This window comes from Hyperoodon ampullatus (genome assembly GCF_949752795.1).
Source record: "Hyperoodon ampullatus genome assembly, chromosome: 2".
NCBI classification, from domain to species: domain Eukaryota; kingdom Metazoa; phylum Chordata; class Mammalia; order Artiodactyla; family Ziphiidae; genus Hyperoodon; species Hyperoodon ampullatus.
Window position 1 is genome coordinate 1,433,273 of NC_136915.1, and position 23,055 is coordinate 1,456,327.

Genomic DNA, 23,055 nt, shown 5'->3' on the forward strand with positions numbered 1-23,055 from the left:
CTGCTGAGTAGACGCCTGGCTGCTCCGCTCATCAGGGGACCCTCGGGGGGGCGGAGGGTTCTGCACAGCAGGTGGGGGAGGAGGCACTGGGTTCCCTGGAGAACAACCTTGCTGAAAGCGTGGGTTTGGGGCCCAGCTTGGGAGTTTTGTCCTTCAGGGGGCCCAGGCCCTGCAGGAGGCTGGCCCGAACGTCAGGCCAGGGTCAAGGGCTGCTTCACACCTGGAGAAGGGCTCCCTGGGCTGGCACCGTCTCCCCAGGGCCACGAGGGGCCGGCCTGAACCCCATCCAACCTGCAGGTCCCAAGCCAGGGACAGGACTGGGGCTGCTCTCTGAGGCCCGAGCCCCATGTGTGGGCCAAGAGGGCCACAGCTTTGGGGACCAGGCTGCTGTTGAGGGGAGGGTGTCTGAGCCTCCTGGGATGGTGACTCAGGCAAGTGGGGAGCTCTCCGCTCTGCTTCCCGAGGCTGGTTGTCACCAGCCCACCCCAGGACTGGGAGGAGGGGGACGGTGGGTGAGCACCTCCCCGATCTGGGGGCGGGGTGCACCCCAGGGTCCGGACGAGAAATGCTAACGACAGGGTGGCCCCACGGCTGGGCCTGGGGAGCGCTGGGTCAGTGGAGCCGGCAGCCCGAGGATGCCTCCCTCCGGATTCTCGCCTTCAGTCTCTTCAGGCCGCTGTGCTCCGGGTCCACCAGGAGGCCGCCCTCGGCTGCCGTCCAGGCCTCTGTGTAGCGCTGCTCGTCCAGGCAGTGCTGTGCCCTGCACAGAAGCGCGTGCGCAGTCGGGGCCCGGCCTGGCCGCTGCCACAGGTTGCTCTGGGCTAAGGCGGGCGCCAGCCTGAGGGCCTGGATAAAGGCCCTGGCAGCCCCGGCCTCATCCCCCAGGCTCAGAAGCAGGCGGCCCTGGGAGCAGAAGTCCTCTGCCCGTGCCTGGAGGTCACCGTCCCCTGAACCCTCTCGGAGCACATGGTCCAGGTCCCCGAGTGCCCGGCCAAACTCCCGTAGCTCGGCTAGGCAGGCAGCCCGCCGGCGCAGGTGACAGGTGCTACCGCCACCCGCCAGGACGGCCAGTGAGCAGTAGCCCAGCGCCTGGCCGGGCTGCCCTGAGTTCATGAGGGTGTCAGCTTCCTGGGCTGCGGCCTGCACAGAGAGGACGGAGGGAGGGAGGTCGGGTCAACCCAGAACACTGAAGGCCCCTTACGGGCTGGCCGCTGCTTGTTCCCCAGGCAGAAGCTGCCCGCTCCCTCTGGAAGGGGTGTTGGGTGACCTCTTACCTGGGTGACCTCCCCTTCCCTCCGCTCTTCCCAGCCTCCCGCCCTGCCCACCCTCCCGAGGCCGCCCTGGCTCCGAGGACAGAAGCAAACACCGCCTCCACTCAGCCTGCTCCTTGGGCCTCCCCCTGCGCCCCGGGTCAGAAAAGCAGGGTCTGCTTTGCGCTACTGTGCTTCTCACTTTGCTAACCAACGAGCTGCTCCCGCAGGCCGTGTGGAGCCAGAGTCAAGGCCAGGGAGACACTCTCCGGGCGCCCCCTGCACTGCCAGCGCCTGCCAGCATGACCCAGAGCTGGGGTTACGTTTGCTCCCCAGGGACGGGCAGAGCGGCGCGTCCAGGAGGGCTGTGGTGGACTCAGCCTCAGCCTCGCTGGATGCTGTAGGGCCAGGCCAGAGATCAGAGGGCACTGTCCGCCCGAGCACTTCTCTCCCTGGGGACTGCTGGATTGAGTGCCCTGCTGCCCCGGTCTGGCTGGCGCAGCCCCGAGGGCCGATGCCTCTCCTCTGCCCCCCAGGCTCACTCTCCTTTTCTGAGTGTGGCTGAAGCCCACTCTCCAAACCTGCCAAAATGCCTTACCTCTTCCGCTGAACTGGCCCGGATGAATCCGCCGGCCTCATTCGTCCCCTCCCGCTCCCAAGAGCCCACAGTGGCCCCCCACAGACTGAATGGGCACATTCCAGACCCTCCCTGTTCCATGCAGCCAGGTGCTAGCAACGCCCCCGCTCCCCGCCTGTCCCCAGGAGAGCACAGGGCACCCAGCACCCGGCGGGGTGAACGCGTGGTCCTGTCTTCCCACCAGCCCGACCGCGCACACAGGCTGGCGGGAGGCCGGAGCCCGGGCTGGAGCCAGTTCGGCCCTGCTGTGCGACGCGGACCGGCGACCCGTCCTTGCCGTGCAGCGCCCTCCCCACGGGCTCTGCGTGGTCCTCCCGGAGCTGGGGAGAAGCGCGGAGCCACCGGCCGCGCAGCCATATTATCGCCGGAAACGGGGCGCCACTATTTCCGTCTCACTTCCGGGTCGGCCCTCGTCGCCCGGCCACGGCCCAACGTCGAGCGAATTCTCGCGGCACCGAATCTGGGCTCCAGGCGGACCTGCTTAGTGCTCTCCTCCGGGCCCAGGCCATCGTTTGAACTCGGAGACAGAGCCCTCCCCAGACCCGCCTTGTGAACTGAGAGACGCTCACCTAGCTCCCCGCTCCCAGCTTAGAGGCCCCGCCCCCCCCCGCCTCAAGGCTCTGAGACCCCAGCCAGGCCCCCTCCTCCGACATCCCCGGGCTCCGCGGCCGCTCCTCTGAGTTCTAGGCCTTGTTAACACGCTCCTTGGCCCCCTCAGCCCTACGAGGGCTGTCCCCGCCTGCATGACCCATTGCTCGCTTCACTCCTTCCGTCCCTAATGCTCATTTAGCCAACTCCCCTATTGACCCCCTCGTTGACACACCTAGTGCGGTTTTAGTTTTCCTGAAGGACCCTGAGTGATGGAGCCCATGGAAGCATAAGGAGCTGAAATACTTGCCCCAGGCCGCTTAGGGGTTTGATTCACCGGCTGATGCTTTTGGTCCCGCCCGCCCCACTCCAACCTGCTGGTCCCTTCACCGCCCACCCCCTCCAAAAAAAAAAAAAAAAGAAAAGAAATTCGGCCACTGCAGGGAAATCCACTCTGCAGCCTCCATTCCCCCAGCCCTGCCTCTCCGGCTCCTGCCTCCAGTAAGTGAAGGGAATAAGGTGGCCAGACCAGGATGGAGGACACCCTTCCCTCTGCCCCCCACCCCGAACCCCTCCTCCTGCACTCCACACCAGCTGCATTTTGCCCACCTGTTTCCTGAACACTCTGAGATCTTTCCTGCCTCCAGGCTTTTGCCTTGGCCTACCTGTCGCCACCGTGGTCTCACCTCCAGGGCCGCCTCGCACCCCCACTGCCCCGTCTCAGGGTCTTCCTTACACTTTCACCCTCTGAAGTGAACTCCCCTCCCCGCAAACGGTCCCCCCACTAAGTTGCCAGGGCCACAGTGCGGGCAGTGGCTCCACCCAAGGCCTGGTGAAAGGTGCTCTTTGTTCTTGTCCAATGAGCAGTGGAACAATCACCCACCCAAAGGGGCAGCAGCCCCGCCCAACATCCCTTCAGGGTCCCTCTCAGCGCACGAGGGGCAGGAGCTGGCCCGCCGCCCACGCGCTCACTGGGAGGGACACGCCTCTCCTGGCCTGACCTGGGGGTTGGGGTGGGCTTCCAACGAGGGCCAGGTGTTCCTGCCTGGCTCAGTCTGGCTCTGAGGATGGGGTCCCCTCCCTCTCGCTGACCCCGAGTCAGCTGTGGCTCGTACGCCTCATGTAAAGAAGCCTTGAGGTCTCTGGGGGTGTCAGGGCTTCAGCTGGCCAGATCCGGGTGCCTCCCGCTTGAACCTCCATCCCACCCCGTGTCCAGGTGAGATCAGGCGCACGGGGAGTTCAGCGTACCCGGAGCCCCGGGCCTGGGGTCTCCCACCCGAGGTGCTGGAGAGGGGCTGGGCTGGGGCCTCCGCGGGGCGCTGTGCCCACCTGGGCGAGGCCCTGCCTCTCCGAGGCCTCCAGGAGATGCAGCAGGAAGCCGAGGTCCTGGGCGTCTGTCTCTGCCAGACGCTGCAGGTCCTGTGTGGCGGCCGGCACGTCACCCTTCTTGAGCCGGAGCAGGCCACGCCGGGCCCGGGCCGCCTCTGATGCAGGGGCCAGGTGCAGGGCTTTTTGCAGGCGGGCGCCGGCCTTCTCAAAGCTGCCTGTCAGGGATTGGGGAAGGACAGTCAGGGTGGAGCTGGGGCAGGGGGGCCACTGGGAAGCCCAGTTCAGCCTTTCTGGGTGCTGGCTCTGGGAGTGGCTGGCTGATGGAGGGGCTCTCAGCACCAGCAGGAAGGAGCAAGGGGCAGAGGGGCACGGCGACACCAAGTCGCTCACACGGACTCACCTGATGACCCAGCCCGGTGACCTGGGGGCAGTCACTACACTCTTCGACCCCCAGGTGGAGTAACAGGACGCTAAGCCCCCTCACCATGGTCACTGCAGGGACCTGCTTTCTCTCCTGAGCAGGGCTGCATCGGATTAGAGCAGCCCTGGAGGCCCTGAAGGCCTTGGTGGGGGCATCTCACAGGCTTGCAAGTGATGATGACAGGCCTGTGAAACGCAGGCTGCAGAGAGGTCTCCCTTTCAAATTAGTGCTGAAATATTTTCAAGGTTTTGCAGGGAAGACCGACACATGTGGGCCTGAGACAATCTCACCTAGAACAGGGCACTCAATAAACACCTGCTGAATCAATGCACGAGTTAATGAGGGGCCTGAGCATCTGAGCCTTTTACGACACCCCAAATCACTCCTTTGTCTCACCTCCCAGTGGGCAAAGCCACACGGAGGACCCATACCGGGACCAGGTCCTGGGATTCAGGGTGGAAGGGACCTTACAAGCCATTGAGTCCTGAGTCTCTTTCTCCCATTTTACAGAAAAGGATCCAGGGGTGGGAGGAACAGGGACAGACGACCACGTCCTGCATGTCTGGGCTGACACATACCCACTGCAGCCAGCACGTCTGCCAGGAGGATGTGCCAGCTGGGCTGCCCGGCCTCGATTTCGATCAGTGCTTCCCCCGCGGCCAGGAGGCTCTGGGTGTCCTCGTTGCTCAGGCGGGCCCCTGTGCCCGGCAGCTGGATCAGGAGGGCCCGGCAGCGGGATGAGAGGCCCTGCGTGATGAGGGCCTGGACCTCTGGCTTCAGAGAGCGGATCTCAGGGACCGCCGTTCTTGGGCTGAGCTTCAGAGCCGAGAGGATGTCGTCCACAGCCTCCTGCAAGGGGTGGAGGGCAGGGTGGACGGCAGAAGTGGTCCCAGCTGGGTATCTGCCGTGTTCCTGTTGGTGCTGGGTGTTGGCGACACCGGAACAGGCAGATGGCCCAGCTCCTGCCCTCCCACCGTGGGGTGGGAGTGGGGGTCAGCCAACAGGAGGGCCCGTATGGTGAGCATTCAAGGAGGGCGTGGTGAAACTGAGGCAAGCGTATCAGAGTTCTGGATGGGGGAAAACGGTCTGGAACCCCAGAAGGGCCACACTGATAAAGAACCCGCTATGGCACAGAGGTGGGCTTGGGCTGGTACCAGAAGGGCCATGGGCCAGGGGCTGAGTCTGCAGCTTGGAGTGGCGGGGGAGGAGTCTAGAGGCCCTGACTGTGCTGTGGACGCACACAAGGCCGGGGCAGGGGGGAGGCTGGGCCCCTTTAGGAGAGCCTTGACCCTGGTGAGTCATTTGCATCTGACCTCTGACCTGGCCAACATGGAGTCATCTTCAGGTCCACCCTCCTGTTGGTTTTCTAGGTGCCTTTTGTTTTCTTCCTCCCTTTCTGCCTTCTTTTGGGCTAACTGAATAGTTTTAGTATTTTATTTTAGTTCCTCCATTGGCCTTTTAACTCTGCCTAATATTTTTTGGCCGTTGTCCTATAAGGTGACAATATGTACCTTTATTTTTTATTGTTTGGCCCTGCTGTGTGGCATGTGGGATCTTAATTCCCTGACCAGGGATCAAACCCATGCCTCCTGCAGTGGAAGCGTGGAGTCTTAACCCCTGGACTGCTGGGGAAGTCCCCAAACTATGCATCTTTAAAGACACCATTCCATTGTCTTCTAGCTTCCATTGTTTCTATGACAAGTCAGTCATGTTTTCATACTGCTGTATGTAATGTTTCTTTTTCCTACTGGCTGCCTTGAATATGTTCTCTTTATCTTTGGTTTTCAGAAATTTGATCAAGGTGTGCCTAGGTGTGGTTCTTTTTGTGTTTATCATCTTGGGATTTATTGAGCTTCTTGGAAAAATTTCTGCCATTATTTCTTCAAATACATATACATATACATATACATATATACATACATGCATATATTTTTGCCCCATTCTTTCCCCTCTGGGACTATAGTTATACGTATACTGGACTGCTTGGAATCATCCCAGAGGTCATTGAAGCTCTCTTCATTAAAAAAAATCCTTTTCCCCCTCTGTTCTTCAGATAGGATAATTTGTATTGGTCCATCCTCAGTTTTACGAACCGTTTCTTTGGCAGTTTCCAACCAGCTGTTAAGCACATCTGGTAAATTTAAAATTTTAGATATACTTTTCAGCTCCAGAATTTCCACTTGATTCTTCTCTATAGTTTCCATTTCTCTGCTAGGATTCCCCATCTGTTCACTCATTATGAAAAAATTTTCCTTGAAGTTCTTCACATGTTTACAATCACTGTTTTAACATCCTTGTATGCTAATTCCAGCATCTGAGCCATCTTGAGGTGGCTGTTCAAGATCGACATCTGTTTCTATTGAGCACTTAGTTTCCTTATTATTGGTCCCATTTCCTGGTTCTCTGTGTGTCTAGCAGTTTTTGATTTGGGGCTGGACATTGTGGATGGTACCTTGTAGAGAGTCTGGACGATGTCACCCTCTCATAAAGGAGGTTGTGTTTTATTCTGGTGGGTCCTTTTGGTTCTGCTAGACTTGGTTTTGTTCCTTGTGAGGGCAGGTCCATTTCAGTTTTGAACTCAGTCCTAAGATATGACTTTTACTTAGGGTGTGGCCTCAGCTAAGTGCCCAAGGTATTCAGAAAGGTCTCTGCTCTGGCAGGGTCAGCATTCCAACATCTCCTGCCATGGGTGAGCTCTGCTGGGCCCCTGCGTGTGCAGCCCAGACTCAAGACAAGAACCACTTGGAATCCCATGAAGACTTCTCTGCACAGCCCCATGTTCTCCATTGCCTTTCCTTGCAAATTCCAGCTACTGCAGCAGCCTGGAGCCCCAGTCTCTGCCTCCTCAGCTCAGCAGGCTGGCTGCCCCACGTCCTTGTGCAGTAACAGGAAAGCCTCCCCAGGCAGAAAGGTTATCATGGGGCTCCCCTTGGACTCCCCTTGTGTGGCTTCCCTTTCCTCCGGGATGGCAGTTCTCCACTGCCTGTGGTTCAGGGCCTGAAGACAGTTGTCATGTATTTTATCCAGATATTTTGTTTTCAGCAGCCCAATACCAGTTACCCTCTCCTAGCCAGCTCTGAAGTTTGCCTAGATACTTTTTTTTTTTTTTTTTTTTTTTTGCGGTACGCGGGCCTCTCACTGTTGTGGCCTCTCCCGTTGCGGAGCACAGGCTCCGGACGCGCAGGCTCAGCGGCCATGGCTCACGGGCCCAGCCGCTCCGCGGCATGTGGGATCTTCCTGGACCGGGGCATGAGCCCGCGTCCCCTGCGTCGGCAGGCGGACTCTCAACCACTGAGCCACCAGGGAAGCCCTGCCCAGATACTTTTAAAGTCCAGGGATGGGGTTGTCCTGGAGCAGGTGTGTGGGGGATGAAGGTCTTGGAGAAGCCCTTAGATGGGTGGATGGAAAGACGGTCCTCTCCGATCCTTCCTACACTGTGACCGGGGCCCCACGTGACCCTGGTGCTGGCCAGTGGTCAATCTGATCAGCTTGGAAAGTCCAATTCTGTGCTGGCTCATGGGGACTCCAGCTGCCACGTATGGAGCCCTCATTAGGGACCAGGCACCACGCTGAGTATCTGACAGCACTGAATAAGCAACCCCCTCAAGGCTGAGCATTGATGGCCTTGAACAAGCACCGCCCCCCCTTATTTTACTGATGTTGAAACAAGGCTCAGAGATGTTACAGGACTTGCTCAGAAAGTTAGAGGTGGGGGAGCAGGGTTCTGGATTCTGGACGCCGGCAGGCTGGCTCAGAGCTCCTCTCTTGGTGAGGTGCCAGAGGGTGTGTGGGTGCTTGGCCTCAGCCCGTCTCCAGGAGGAGGAAGTTCATGGGTGTGACGATGTGGGGGTGCCCCTGCTCCCTCATCCTGACGCACAGACATCCAGGCTGACTTTCCCTGCCACATGCCCTGCTGCCCTGGACAGAGCGGCAGGAGGGATATTTCTGAGGCCCCTCTCGGAGGAGTTGCTGGCATGTCGAGATCACCCAGGGGTGGGCTTCCAAGGGGTCCGCCTCCTGCAGTAGGGCCCTCCTGGCTGAACCCCGTCTCTGTTTAATGGGCTTGTCCCTGAGAACTACAGGTGCTTTCCCAGCACAGGAAGGGGCCTGCAGAGGGTTGGGCTCCCAAGCACAAGTGTGTGCCGAGCTGGAACAGAAATCAGGCTGCCAGTGCCTTTGGGGGAAACACAGACACCCTGATAGGCAGAAGCACCATCTTGAGATGCTGTCATCCCAGTGGCATCTTGGATCATTTTTCCTTGTCTCCTAAGACTCCAACCCTTAAGAAATTCAGAAACCTGGCAGGGAGGATACCTCTGGGCTGTACTTTGGCCCAGCGCAGCAGCAGGGCAGACAATCGATTTCAGTTATTCACCAATGACATTGCTCTTGGCTGCAGAGTGCCCTTGTCCAGGGCTGTTTGTTTGTGGCTTCACGTCTTCCCTTTGGAAAGTACCTGCCCTGGGCCTACAATGGACCGCTTCCCACCCCTGCCCCTGCATGCTGACCACCCAAATCCACAGGCCCTGTGTAGACAGCTCAGAGTGGCACCCAAGGGGGCAGCGGAGGTCTTATTACTGTAAGGTGGGGGGCCCCCTGGTAATCCTGAGGCTTTGCACATCAATCCACGCTGACTGAAGCGGGGGTGGGGGGCACGGGGACTCTGCAGATGGAAGGGAAAGACTCCCCCAAACCGGGGATGTGATGGTGAGGCTCCCGGGAGCCCCAGTACAGGCGAGGTTTTGATGGATGACAGACGCTCAGATGGCCTGGCCCTGCTTCCAATCTCCGGGGGGGCTGAGAAGGAGGGCAGCGCCTACCCTGGGCACCCCCACTTGCCCAGCGCCAGGTGGGGAGGGTGGGCCCGTACCTTCTGCTGGTCCAGGGCCAGGAGCAAGAGCGCCCGTCCGCACAGCGCCTGCACGTTCCTCGGCTCAGCCCTTAGCACGGAGGTGAAGTCGAACATGGCTGTCTTCTTCTGGCCCAGGAACCCGTAACAGCGGGCGCGGGCGAGCAGGGACTCACTTGCCTGACTCCCTGGAGGAAGGGGGTGTGGCGTCAGGATGTGACCTCGGCTGGGCATGGCCAGGTTCAGTGTGTCTGCCCTCATCCAGGAGTTACTGCACTTGTCCTGGTGCTCCAAGGGGCAGGGAGAGGGGTTGCAGCAGCTTTGGGGTCACCTAGGGAGCTCACAAACTGCTGGGCACGACGACACACCAGGGAACAGCAGTTTGGATTGACCCGGGGGCCCTGGCTGAGGGACACGGGGAGCTCAGCCAGGAGGGGTGGCATCTGGGAGGGTTGGTGGACAGTCCGAGGGGGCTTCTGAGAGGAGGGGGCACTGCAGCTGCATCTGAAGTGAGGCCAGGGGAGGGGCGGGGGTGGGGGGAAGGGTCCACGGGGCAGGTCACAGAATGGCTGCAGCCGTGAAGGTGCCAGGCTGAGAAGGCCCAACTCTTTGACCCTCCTGCGCCTAGGGCAGGGCGCAGTGGGTGGGCTGCGCGAGCGGGGAGACCAGGCGGACACACACAGAGCTGCCCCCGCTATTCCTAAGAAGGGCTTTGGGGGGTGGGGCCCTCATCCCCCACGGATGGAGGGAGAGGGATTGAGCTGGGAGAAGGGCCTCAGCTGAGTCTGGCCCTCCCACCCTCGGGGCCCTGGGTGTGCGTGATGGCGGTCCAGGATTCAGGAGAGGGTCCCAGCTCAGGTCCCAGCTGGTTGGGCCCTCTCCTAGGCCTTAGTGCGCTCGCTGCAGTGAGTGGCCCGGGAGCACGCCATACCCCTGAGCCAAGCACATGCTCAGACTCCCTGGTGCCTGACCACACCCCCTCCCCGCATGGCAGAGGCTCCTCTTGTCCCGGGGCACCTGGCACAGTGTGGGGGACCCGGGGGAACGAGGGCGGCTCCTACCTGCAGCAAAGATGGCCAGAGAGAGGTAGGCGATGGCCTCCCTGGTGTGGGCCCTGCCCTCGGCACCGCCTGGTTGTGCCTGCAGGATGGCCAGGGCCCTCGCGTGGCAGTGGCCCTGCAGCAGCTGGCGGTCCTCGTGGCGGAAGACGTCCAGGGTAGGCTGGAGGCAGGCTGTGTCTCCAGACTGGACCACCTTCTTCACCAGCTGCAGGGGCAGGGGCGTCACCACTGGTCCTCCCTGTGCCCCAGGCCAGACCAGTCCACCGCCATCCTCCGTGCAGCGGTGTGGCTCAGAGATGCAGCCCGTAAGGGCGTGGCTCGCGGGGGCGTGGCCCATGGGGGCAGGGACTGCGGGTTGCCAGAGCTGAGCACAGGGAAAACTGGGTCGGGAGTTGTGGGCCCCGCGCTGGGCTGCTCCTCTGCTGAGCGTCAGGAGCCGGGGGGGCCCACCGGGGCCCCCTCACCTGGCTGGCATCATAGGAGAAGCCCCTCCGGAGCTGCAGCAGGGCCAGCCGCACAAGCACAGGGGCCGCCTGAGGCCTTCGGGAGAGGGCCACCAGCAGGGCCTTGTGGGCGTCGTCCGGGCGTCCCAGGCGGTACAGGGCATCGGCCGCCAGGAGGCGCGAAGCCTCATCCTCCGTGTCCAGCTCCATGAGGAGCGTGGCCAGCTGGTACACGCCACGGGCGTCCCTGTGGAGAGAGCAGCTGGGAGAGGGCTGACCCCTGCGCTACACCCCTTTCACCTGCCCAGGCAGGCAGGCTGCAGGCAAATCCTACCCCTGCACCTGGTCCAGGCAGCGCCCCTCCCGCTGCGCCTCAGAGACCAGGTTCCTGCTGGAAGGACCCTCGTGCCGTCCCCAGAGCGCACGGCTGCCATTTCCGACATACAGCCCTTGGCTCTCACCCCCCCATTCTCCCCCACCCCGTAGGGCGGGCATTTTACAGATGAGAAATCGAGGCTGTATGCTGACCCCCAGCCAACGCTGCCTTAGCTTTCTTTTCTGCAAAAACAGGATAAAAATGTTGGCCTTGCAGGGCTCAGGGGTGCTGTAGGCAGAGCTGGATAACACCCAGGCTGCACTTGGAATGATCCCGGTGCCCTCTTGGGAATGAGAAGGAGCTCCCACTGGTAAAGGGGCCAGAGCCTCAAATTTGACAGTTCCCAGAGAGAAAAGATATAAAGGGCCCCAAATCTCTTACAAGAAAGTTCCTCCTCAGCATCAAATCAAAGCAATGCAAATTAAGGAACTAGGGGGCCGAGGAAGCCTGCGTGCGTGCGTGCGTGCGTGCGTGGAGGGGCGAGGGGGCTGACGTCAAACATACCCCCCCCCCCCCAACCAGGGGCCCCTCAGCTCAGTGCTTTTAGCTTTGCTAAAATACCTTCCTGCCACCTCCCAGCTACCAGAGAAATGCAAGTCAAAACAGCTGCAGGGGGCTTCCCTGGTGGCGCAGTGGTTGAGAGTCCGCCTGCCCATGCAGGGGACACGGGTTCGTGCCCCGGTCCGGGAAGATCCCACATGCCGCGCAGCGGCTGGGCCCGTGAGCCATGGCCGCTGAGCCTGCGCGTCCGGAGCTTGTGCTCCGCAACGGGAGAGGCCACAACAGTGAGAGGCCCGCGTACAGCAAAAAAAAAACAAAAGCAAAAACAAAACAAAACAAAACAGCTGCAGGTTCACCCACTGGGCTGGCAAAGAATTTTGTGAAAGGAGCATGAGGGCTGGAGCGTGTGGACTGATGGGCAGGTGGGCAGCTCCAAAGTCAAGGGCCTCACGGGGGCTGTGTTCTCTGACCCAGGAGCTCCACCTCTGTCTCTATCTGTAGTGCAGAACATCGCATAGGCTAGAGATGACCCAGGATGCGTTATAACTAAGAGCGGACATACTGGAGTGCCCGCAGGATGGATGGCACGTTCACGGGATGAGCTACGGGGCTGCCCAAGAAGTGGGACCAAAGAAGCGTTCATGATCCAGGGAGTAAAAAAGGTGGGAAGTATTTGCACATAGAGCACAAATTCAGTTTTGTGGACTCTATATGCACAGGGAGAAACAACGAGGAAAAGTAACAGTGGGATGACAGGTAAGTTCTATTTTTTCATTCCCATTTTTGTGTTTCTAATTTTCTTTGACAACTAAGTCCATAATGCATCCTGCCCTTTGGGACCAAGGATCCTAAGATCTGGGCCCCGGCGCGAAATCTGTCACCAAAGCTTTAAGGAAATCACCTAGCAGCTCCCTGCCTCAGTTTACTGTAAAGTAGTAGGAAACACACCGCGACTAACTTGGAGGAGACCAGAATGGAGCAGCAGCCCCAGGCGTGCACGGGTTTAGTTTTTACCCTTCCTGCGCAGCGCGGCTGTCGGTCTCCGCAGCCTTGCTCCTGCGGCCCGGCCCGCTCTCGGACCCCGGCTCCGGCCTCCGCTGCAGCATCCTGCGGCCCTCCTCTCGCAGCACGGTCATTAGCAGCCCCCGCTGGTTCCAGGGCACGTAGGCCTTTGTGACAAGCAGAGCTTCCTCGGGCCGCAGGCGGCAGGCGGTGACATAGTCCAGCGCGCCCAGGAACGCACTGCCCGCCAGCACCCGCAGCAGCCCGCGGCCGCACAGGGCTCGCACGCAGCTACCAGGGTGCGGCGGCCCTAGCTCCACCACCGCCTGGAAGTCCTCCTGGGCGCGCCCCGCGTCGCCGGCGTGCAGCGCGCAGAAGCCGCGCAGCGCCAGCAGGGGCGCGCGGTCCCCGGCCCGGTCCCGCGCACGGTCCCCGATGCTCCAGGGCCGCAGCAAGCGCTCGCACAGAGCCCGAGCGCCTACCGCGTCCCCCTGCAGCAGCAGGCACTCGGCCAGCCGGGTGCCCAGTGCTGGGCGCGCCCCGGGCGGTGCCACGCGCCACAGGACCCGGAGCGCGCGGGTCACCGGGGCCAGCAGCTCGCGGCCCGAGTCCTTGCGGAGCTCGGGGCGGCTCCGCACCGTCTCCTGGAAGCGCGCGAAGCCTACGTCCGCGGACTCCTGCACCTGCGCCCGCAGACGCTCCCGGTCCCCGGCCGAGAGCACGGCCTCTAACTGCCTCCGCGCTTCTGAGGGCCTCTCACAGAAGGCCTCGTGCAGGTCCCGAAGGAGGTCCTGGGCCCCGCTGTCCAGGAGGAAGGTCGCGGCAGCGCGGGTGACCAGCAGGGTGGCCCGACGCTCACCTGGGGAGAGGACAGAGGTGTTGGTCCTGCCTGTTGGGCCACGTCCTCCAGGGGAGCCACCTGCAGACCCCAACCCTCCAGCGCTGGGACCTTCTGAAGTGTCTCACGGCGATTCCCTTGAGTCTCCCAGAAGCCCAGGACATGGCACCGGAAGGATGAGTGCTGGCAGGAGGCCCTAAGCCCATCAGGGGCAGAGCAGGCTCAGAAGGGGGCAATCGGGATGGGCCTCCCCAGTGCTGCTCGCCACATCGGTTCACAGCCCGCCCAGCCGCCCTGGACATTTCGTCACAACACCCCTGGCACTTTCAGTGATGGATTTTTAGGGCTGAGTTCCCTCTTCTGAGAGCAACCCCACTCCACCCCTGCTCCCCCAGGTCAGAGCTGAGGTTCTGAGCCTGTGACGTTTTAGGGGCCAGGTGTCACTGCAGCATCTTTGTTTCATGCCTTCTTTGGCTACAGTGGGACCCAGTGCTTCCCTCTTTGAAATGAGATCACCCCATCAGGTTCCGGAAGGAGGGATGATGCACCCAATGCCGCTTAAAGAGTGGGGGACGTGGGGATTTAATGCATCTTGCCGTGCCTCAGTTTCCTTTTCTGCTTTATAGTGGGAACGAGGATGGTCTCTATTCACAGGGCTGCGAGGATTGAATGGATTAATGTGTGTCCAGGCCTGGAACCAGGACTGGTGAGTGGCGTCACTCAGTGAGCCTTCCCATCATCAGCGGCCTCACCTCCACCGTCCCCATACTTTGTATCCGAGCAGCATAAACATGTGAATTGGGGCTTGTGTGAATGGGGGCTTTCCGAATGGTAAAGAAAGCCAAGCCACCCCATCCCTGCCAGGCAGGTGCATGCCGTTGAAAGAATCGCAGAAAACTCAGTGCTGGAAGGAGCTCAAGGTCATGGGTGCCCACCCTTATAGTATTATAGGTCAGGAAAGTGCTGCTGGGGAGGGCAGTTCTCAGGGCCCGGCGAGTCACAATGCTGGGGCACTGAACCTCCACTTCTATGCCTTTTGCACAGACTCCTTCAGATCTTCTCCTTATAACCTAACTCAATAGCCACAACAGTAATAATCATTTACGCTGAAACAGGAGGGGGCAAATAACCTTCACGTCTGCATGGAAGCAAAGTTGCTGCTGCCCTGCCCTGTTGCCATTGTGGGTAAGTGTCACAACACAGCACCTAGCCAAGTAAAAGAAGCATCTTGCACCCTGAGATCAACCAACCAACCAACAACAAGGTCACCCAGTCTACTCCTGGTGGCCAAATTTAAAGAAACTTTGAGACTTCCCTGTCATTTACTAAGTCCTGAAGAAAACACCTGTATCCCTGATGTTTGCAATAGTTCATGGATCCTAAAGAGTTGCAGCAGATGGAGAGCCCATGGGGCCTGGGGGGCCGGTTATTATTTACCCACATGGAAGTGTGTTCTCTGCTCTGCTTCTGAGACTCCAGTTGCACACATTATACTTCCAGCTATTGTCTCATAGGTCACCAAGGTTCTGTTCATCTTCCTTCTGTTCTTCCTGCTGAGTACTTTCTACTGTATCTCAAGTTCACTGGCTCTTCTGCTGTCTCCAATGTGCTCTGAATTTTTCATTTCAGTTGTGTTTTTCAATTCTGGAATCTCCATTTGGTTCTTTTTTTTTTTTTTTTTTATAGTTCCCACCTATCTACTGAGATTCCACAGCTGTTCATTCACTATGACCATATTTTACTTTACTCCTTGAATATATTTATAACAGTTCCTTTAAAGTCCTTAGTCTGCTAATTTCAGCCCTGGGATCATCTTGAGGTCAGTTTCTGTGGACTTCTCCTGACTGTGGCTCACCTTTTATTTTCCTATCTCTTTGCATGTCTAGTAATTTTTTAAATTGTACACTAGACATCTGGTTGATTCTTTGTAGAGACTCTGGGTTCAGTTGTGTTCCTCTGAAGAGAATTGAATTTTGTTTTAGCAGGCAGTTAAATTGGCCAGGATCAAACTCCAAATTCTCTGTCTTCTTTATTGGACAGCAGCTGAAATCTCCATTTAGTTCTTGCAGCTTCCAGTTGTTGCTTTTTTAGGCCACCCAGTCTCTCCCATGTGTGTATAGTTCAGTGGTCAGCTGAGGATTTAAGTGCCTTTAATACACAGATTTGGGGTCTTACCTCCCTTCCCCCTTGAATGTGGCTCTCTCTTTTTCAGGATTTCCCTTCTAACTTTACAGTCACTTTTCTCATCCCCAACTTCTGTCATATGATATCTCAAGCCAGTAAAATGGCAACTTTCTATCCTACATGGATAAAACATGGATTGAGGAGGCAAAAAGCTGCAAGCCTGCAAATCTTACCTTGTACACTCTTCATCTTTTAGGGGTCAGTCTCCAGTTTCTCCCTGCATTTGGTCACTGTTCGGTTGCCAAATATTTGCATTTTATATTTTGCCCCAATTTTATAATTATATGTGGGACACACAGTTTAGTCCAGCTACTTCACCATTATTGAAAGCCAGAATCTTTTATTGTTAGATTTAAAAATTTTGAAAATCTGGCGGTGGGGGAATATAAAATGCTATAATGCTACCCCACTGTTGTTTTAATTTTCATTTTCCTGATTGCTGGTAAGGCTCATTTATTTAAAAAATCTTTCTAACCAATCTGGTGGGTAGAAAGTGGTGTCTCATTGTTTTAATTTGCATTTGTATCATTACTATGATGTTGAATATTTTCCGCACGTTGTTTATTAGCCATCTGTGTTTTCTCTTTTGGGAAATGCATTTGCCAATTCTTGTACTGGATTTTTTTTTTTCCTTATTGATATGTAGGAATTCTTCAAATACCCTGGGTACTCATCTTTTGCCCACTGAATATTTTGCAAATATTTTCTTCTGTTGTGGATTCTCCTCTCATTTTCTATGGTTATGGGTAAAACAGAAGTTTAAAATTTTCAATTTAATCAAATGTATCAAATTTTGCTTTACTGTTTCCACTTTTTTTGTATCTTAAGAAGCCCAGCTGTACACAGAAGTCTTAAGATGCTCTCTCATATTTTCTCTTAGAAACTGTAAAACTTAGCTATTAACGTGATTCACCTGGAATTTACTTGTTTTTGCATGGTTTGAGGTAGAGAATCAGCACCATGCATTGGGTAATGGTCCTCTTTTCCCCATAGATTTGCAATGCACACTCTCACATATTAAGTTCCAGACAAATATAGGTCTATTTCTAACCTCTCACCCTGGTTTTATTAGTCTATCTATCTATCTATCCCTTAAGTCAATATCCTTCTGTATTGATTAACATAGCTTTGTATTAACTGGTAGAGAACATCCTTATACCACCACCTTCTTCTCCATCTTCTCCCGCTCCCCCTCCCCCTCCCCCTCCCTCCCCTCCCCCCCTCCTCTGCTTCTGCTCATTCTTCTTTGTCTTGTCTATTATTGGTCCTTTGCTCTTCTATTATAATATCAAGCGTTCCTATCAATGGACAGTGACTACCTCTCTGCTTATATACGTATAATTTATTCTCTTTTAATAAAGTTTTATAGTGTTCTCCATTAAGTCATATGACTCATTGAAATAAATTATTTTCTTTTGCTACAGTAAACGGTGTATTTTAAAACCATAAAGTTTGCTAACACATACATGTGGAAACTTAAAAAAAAAAAAGGTTCTGAAGAACCTAGGGGCAGGACAGGAATAAAGACGCAGACGTATAGAATGGACTTGAGGACATGGGGAGGGGGAAGGGTAAGCTGGGACGAAGTGAGAGAGTGGCATGGACATATATACACTACCAAATGTAAAACAGATAGCTAGTGGGAAGCAGCCGCATAGCACAGGGAGATCAGCTCAGTGTTTTGTAACCACCTAGAGGGGTGGGATAGGGAGGGTGGGAGGGAGACGCAAGGGGAGGAGATATGGGGATATATGTATATGTATAGCTGATTCACTTTGTTATAAAGCAGAAACTAACACACCATTGTAAAGCAATTATACTCCAATAAAGATGTTAAAAAAATCTAAAGAACCAAATAAAAAAACTCCATAAAGTTTCTATTTGTTGCTGGTGTCTATAAACATAAATACTTTTTGTATCTCCTGTTAAATTCTCTTCCTATATCTAATACATTTTTGTTGTTTCTGTTGGGGTTTCTACATAGCTAATTATATAGTCTGAAATAATGGTTGCTTTATCTCTTCCTTTCTAGTCTTACATTTTTTTCCCTCATTGTCTTGGCTAGCATCTCTAGAGCAATGATGGATAAATGGGTGGGTGGGCAGCCACTGTGTTCTTGATTCTAAAATATCACATTAAGTATGATATTTTGGTAGGTTTTGATAGATTTTATCTTTTGCAATTAAGTAAGCTTTCTTTTATTCCTGGTTGTTTACATTGTGGAGATGTTAAATATTATAAAATACTTTTCCCTAATTTATTGCAATGATAATATATTCTTTTTTCTTCCATTAATGAATGTAGTAAATTGTGTCATTACAGAAACATAAAACTATAAGTCTTGTATTATTTAACTCAGTTTTGGCTAAAGGGTGCATCAAAAACCAATGCTTTGGGCTCCCCTGGTGGCACAGTGGTTAAGAATCCGCCTGCCAATGCAGGGGACACGGGTTCGAGCCCTGGTCCAGGAAGATCCCACGTGCCATGGAGCAGCTAAGCCCGTGTGCCACAACTACTGAAGCCCGCACGCCTAGAGCCCGTGCTCCGCAAGGAGAGAAGCCACCACAGTGAGAAGCCTGTGTATCGTAACCAAGAGTAACCCCTGCTCGCCACAACTAGAGAAAGCCCGCGCGCAGCAAAGAAGACCCAACACAGACACAAATAAATAAATAAAATAAATTAAAAAAACCCCCAAACAATGCTTTGACTCAGTATGCAGTTGTATCAGCTACTATTGCTGTGTAACAAGCTACCACAAAACTTAGTGACTTGAAACAACAACCATTTCTATTTGTCTGCGATTCTTCTTCAATTTGGGCTGAGCTGGCAGTTCTTCTGTTGGTCTTACCGGGGATCACTCCTGTGGCTAAGGCACCTGGTGGCTCGACTGGGCAGGAGGGTGTAAGGTGGCCTCACTCTCATGTCTGGGGCCCTGCTGTTGGCCGTGGGCTGAGCCTCCCTCTCTGTGTGTGCCCTCGTGGTTCACTAGTTAGCTTCCTTGCAGGGCACTGGGAATATTGCAAGAGGATGGAGGTGGAGCCTGGCCTCCAGAACCACACGGCATCACTTCCACTATTTCCTGCTGGTCCCAGCAAATCTCAAGGCCAAGTGAACTCTGTCTCCATGCTGGGTGGAGCTCCAGCCATGGCCCTGTCTCTCACCTACCCCAGTAGCTCTGAATGAGGAACCTTGAACAAACTGGCAATGGCTGCCCTGGGGACTTTCAGAGGATAAGCAGTCAGGGAACTGAGGCCCCTGGCGGACGTGAGTTAAAGCTACTCTTGTTCTGTATCTCGTCCTCACACACTGAGTGTCCTTGTATGTCCACGTACTGAGAAGGGCTGAGCATCTTCCCAAATATGGAAGGTTTTGTTCGACGTTTCCAAGGACTTTGGATAAGTAACCTGGAGATTAGAATGCATTTGTTATGGGAATCTACATTGGTAGAAAGTTTGTTACAGGAGAATTTATTTGTTCACATGGTAAGCCGTGCTAGTGTGGGTGGGGATGATAAGGTGACTCCCAGTGACATTAGTGACGTTGTCCTAATTAATGCAGCGATCCATAGTGAAGGCTCGCCTGTCCGCTTCAGAGCCCAGGGGGGACAGACAAGCTTCCTGCCGTCTCTGGGGGTGGGGGTGGGGAGCAGAGGTTTTCTAGAACACTGTTCCTCAAGGCTGCAGCCCTTTGGGGATTCTGGGTCTCTTCAGGGGCTTATCTGGCCATTCAAGTGGAAGACCCCCTCCACCCAGGGGTTGCTGAACGCCCCCAGCGCGCAGGCCGCTGCATGTTTGTGCTTTGGGCACCAAGGGCCTCCTACTCAGGATTCCCTGTGACTCGAGCGTTTCTAGGTAGTTGATAGCAGGAGGGTTGCAGCGTATCTGGCCTGGCATATTTCCAGAAAGACATTGGCCCGCTCAGTTCTCAGTTCTGCCTGGCCTCCCTCTCACCCTGGGGTCACCAACAGCCTCGCGGGACACACAGACACGCCCCGCCCTCCACGTGGACTCGGCTGAGGCAGCCCTGAGCGCGGTGCAGCTCTTTATCTCACAAGCACCCTCATCACTGCCCTGCAGGCTCCTGAGCTTCCGCCTTCTTCCTGTCCTCCTGTCCCCTTTGCTGGGTCCTCTTTTGGTGGAGAGCAGTGCGGTGGGCAGTTAGGAGCACCCCGGGGGTCAAATTCCAGCTTCTGTGAACACCCTGTGTGCCCCTGGCGGCCCCACGGGCACGTGGGGATGTGCCTGCACCCGCCTCCGCCTCCGAGGGTTGCTGTGTGGATGCAATGAAAATGCGTATCAAACCCGCACAATGGGTCCGCCCACTGAGCGAATGGCAGCCCCCCGGCGCCCCGCCTCTAGGTGTCCGGCGGCCCCACTCTCTCCCGTGCTCCCTCCCGATCTAGACCTTGACTTTAAATCCCTTCCTTGTGTGGGTGATCCCCAAACCCCTTCTTCAGACCAAGCCCCCACTCCTCTCATGAGCTGGCTCGTGTGTCCAGCTGCCTAATGACACGTCCACTTGAGGGGCTCAAGGGACTCTTTTGGGGAGTGCTTAGCGGGTGAGAACATTTTCAGGGCTTGATACACAATTTCACTGAATCTGCACAGCAACCCTCCGAAGTGGGCGTGGCCACCACCTTCACCTGCGCACGGGGAGGTGGAGAGGCGGCAGGGAGCCGGGAGTGTGGCGGCAGGCTGGCGAGTGGCTCCGGCGTGCTCCAGCCACACGCCCCGCTGCCCCCGCCCCCGCCGTGAAGGAGGACCCAGCGAAGGGGCCTGGCAGGAGCGGCGTCTCAGACTGGGTGTGTCTCCAGCCCCTGATGCCCCCTTTCCCGTCCGCTCCTCCCCGGCCTCTGCAATCCAGTTGCTGAAGGCGAACTCTTAAAATCATTGCTGATCCTCCTCTACGCCCCCGTCCTCTCCCCATCATTACATCTGGCTACAGTCTTGTCGTTTCTGTCTCAGTGATAACTCAGACCTGGACCGCGTCCCAGCCTCCAGCAGGTTCTGTTCTCAGTCCGGCCCCCGTGGCACGTTCTGCGCACAGCAGCCAGAGGAAACTTTAAAAATGCAAATCAGAGCACCTCACTCCACAGTTTAAAACCCTCCCATGGCTTCTTGCTGCCCTGAGGATAAAATCCAAAGTGTTTCAAGGCCAGGAGGGCTCAGCCACCGCTACTGTCTTTAGCATCTCCCGGCTCCCTCTGCCCCCATCGCCGGCCCCCGCCAGCCATTCTGGCTCCATTCAGTGGCAAGGAACCCCAAGTACTTTCTCACATTCTGTTTCTGCTGTCTGGAATCCTTCAGTCTCAGCTCAAACGACACCTCCTCCAAGAAGCCTTCCCTGACCATGAGGCTAGAGCAGCACCTCTCATAGTCCATTTTTCAAAGCACAGATTTTGTTTTGCTTCTTTTCTTGGTGCTACATAAGTTCAGGGGTCTTTCTGTTTTGTCACTGTGGTGTCCCCAGCCCCAGCACAACTCTCACCCCCGCCATAAGCAGGACTTAACCATGCAGTGAGAGCAACCTTTGCCCCGGCCCTTAGGGGGTGTGGAGGGCACGCCTACCTTGGGGTCTGCTGCCCGCTGAGGCGGCCTCCAGGGCCCGGCTGCAGGCTGCCTGGCAGTCCTCATACCTGCCACCTTGGAGCAGGGCTTCAGGCGATGGGGTGTTGCTCCAGGTGCCCACAGGGTCCAGGGCTGCCAGGAGTCTCCGGCAGTCGGTCTCCTGCTGGCTGGCACTGTCCCCAGACTCCTGGCATCCCGAGATGTAGTCCTGGAGGGTGCTGACCAGAGCGGGGAGGTAGGGCTGCTGGTGGGTGTGAACGAAGGCCACCATCCGGTCAGCGCTAGCTGCAAAGGCCTGGAGGTAGTCAGCCACCCCGGCGTCCACCTGTGTCCTGGACAGGAGCCAGGCCAGGGCACGGGTCAGCCTCAGCTCCAGACTTTGCTGGGAGTGAGCGTCCAGCAGGGCCCCGCAGCGCTGCACCACCTCCCCGTGGTACCCGTGGGCCAGCAGGCCTGCCAGGGAGTGCAGGGCTGCAGCTGGGTGGTTGGGGCAGAGGGTGGCCAGGAAGGCGCGGGCCAGGGTCCCCGTCAGAGAGACCACCGCCATGCCGTCCCAGTGGATGGCCGGGATCTGGCTGTCACCTCGGCACCAGGCCTCCAGCGTGGCCACCACGGGGGACCCCCGAGCCCCGGCCAGGGCAGCTCGGACGCTCCGCACGGCCGAGGGGGCGTGGCAGCTGAAGGCAGCCAGGTAGAAGGCGGTGGCCAGTGGTGTCTCCCCCTGGGCCAGGTGCCGGTCCCCCTGCCAGCAGAGGCAGGCTGCGAGCTCCTGGGCGGACATCACGCCCACGCCTCAGATGGGCCCATGTCCGGTCCTCACAGCACCTGGAGGGGGGAGCGTGGTTAGTGCGTGGGTGGCCGGCAGCCAGCCTGTCCTACGGCCCCCGGCCCTGCTCCAGCGAGGACTCCTGCCCCTCCCTGTGGAGACCCCAGGGTCAGCGCAGAGCCCCCGAGTGAAGGCACGGTGAATTCAACCGTTAAGGGGCATTGGGGGTGCCTGTCTTGCAGGCGTCTCCATGGGGCTGGGGCACGCCTCCCAAGCCAGGCCCCCAGCCGGCTCTTTGCCTCTAGGCCTCAGCTTCCTCTTCTGCAGAATGGGCCCGCTCAGCAATGGGCCCTCTGTGGACATCTGACCCCGGAGGATCCACGCAGGGAGGAGTTGGGTGGCCCTCACTCCACCTGTTGCGCCTCCCTGCACAGAGCCCCTCAGGAAGGCGGAGCCCCTCCCATCAATCCAGCTCACACAGGCCTTCTCGACGCCTCCTCAGGGCTCTAAGTTTCTATTGTTCACCCAACCTCAGGACCACAGCCGTGCCCACCTCCCGCACGAGGGCAATGCGGGGGGGCGGCGGGTGCTGGGGTGGTGAGGGGCACCTGGCCGGCTCTTGGGTGGCAGTGGGGAGCCACGATGGCCCAGGCCGGAGGGTCAGGTCTTGAGGTCAGTTCAGGACCAGCCCTGTCTCATGCCTCTCCCCGTCCCCAAACCTTCTGACCTGAAGAACGAATTGCTCGTGCCCCTTTCTCTCCTGGATCCCAAAGTGCCTGCAAACAAGCCCCCCACCCAGTGTATGATCTCTGACACACACTGAGACAGACACACGCGTGTGCACACACACGCACGCACTCACACGCATGTGCACACACAGGCGCCCCCCAATGTGCAAACGCGCTCACACTCGCCTGTGCTCCGAGGCCGTGCGGGGCGCGCGGGGAAGGGAAAGGCTCGAGCCACCACACCTGCTGGCGGCCGGGTGGAGGGGCGGTGGACGCGGCTCTGCCCGAGGGTCCGCGCGGCTGGGCTCCCAGAGGCGCCCACCGCCGCAGCGCCCGGGTCCGGAGGGCGGGTCCGTTTCCCGGGACACCGTCAACACCCCGGCGGCTCGGCGGCTCGGCGGCTCAGCGGCGCCCCCAGCGGCCAGGCGTGCCCCCGCCTCGGACCCCGCCCCGTCCCCCAGGCCCCCTGCGCCCCGCCGACCCTGCCCCCTGCCCCTCTGCCCCACCAGCGCACA

General features: G+C 57.4%; 1 protein-coding gene across 1 annotated transcript; it reads right to left on the minus strand.

Annotated features, from left to right (window-relative positions):
- Positions 1 to 612: 612 nt before the first annotated feature.
- TTC34 (tetratricopeptide repeat domain 34) lies at positions 613 to 21,827 on the minus strand (the record flags this gene model as incomplete). The annotated part of the gene is made up of 8 exons (XM_079698275.1): positions 613 to 1,140; positions 3,805 to 4,015; positions 4,800 to 5,074; positions 9,096 to 9,262; positions 10,136 to 10,340; positions 10,600 to 10,825; positions 12,470 to 13,316; positions 21,047 to 21,827. The coding sequence occupies 8 exons, from the start codon at positions 21,825 to 21,827 to the stop codon at positions 613 to 615; spliced, it is 3,240 nt and encodes a 1,079-aa protein (XP_079554401.1).
- Between the last annotated feature and the right edge of the window lie 1,228 nt (positions 21,828 to 23,055).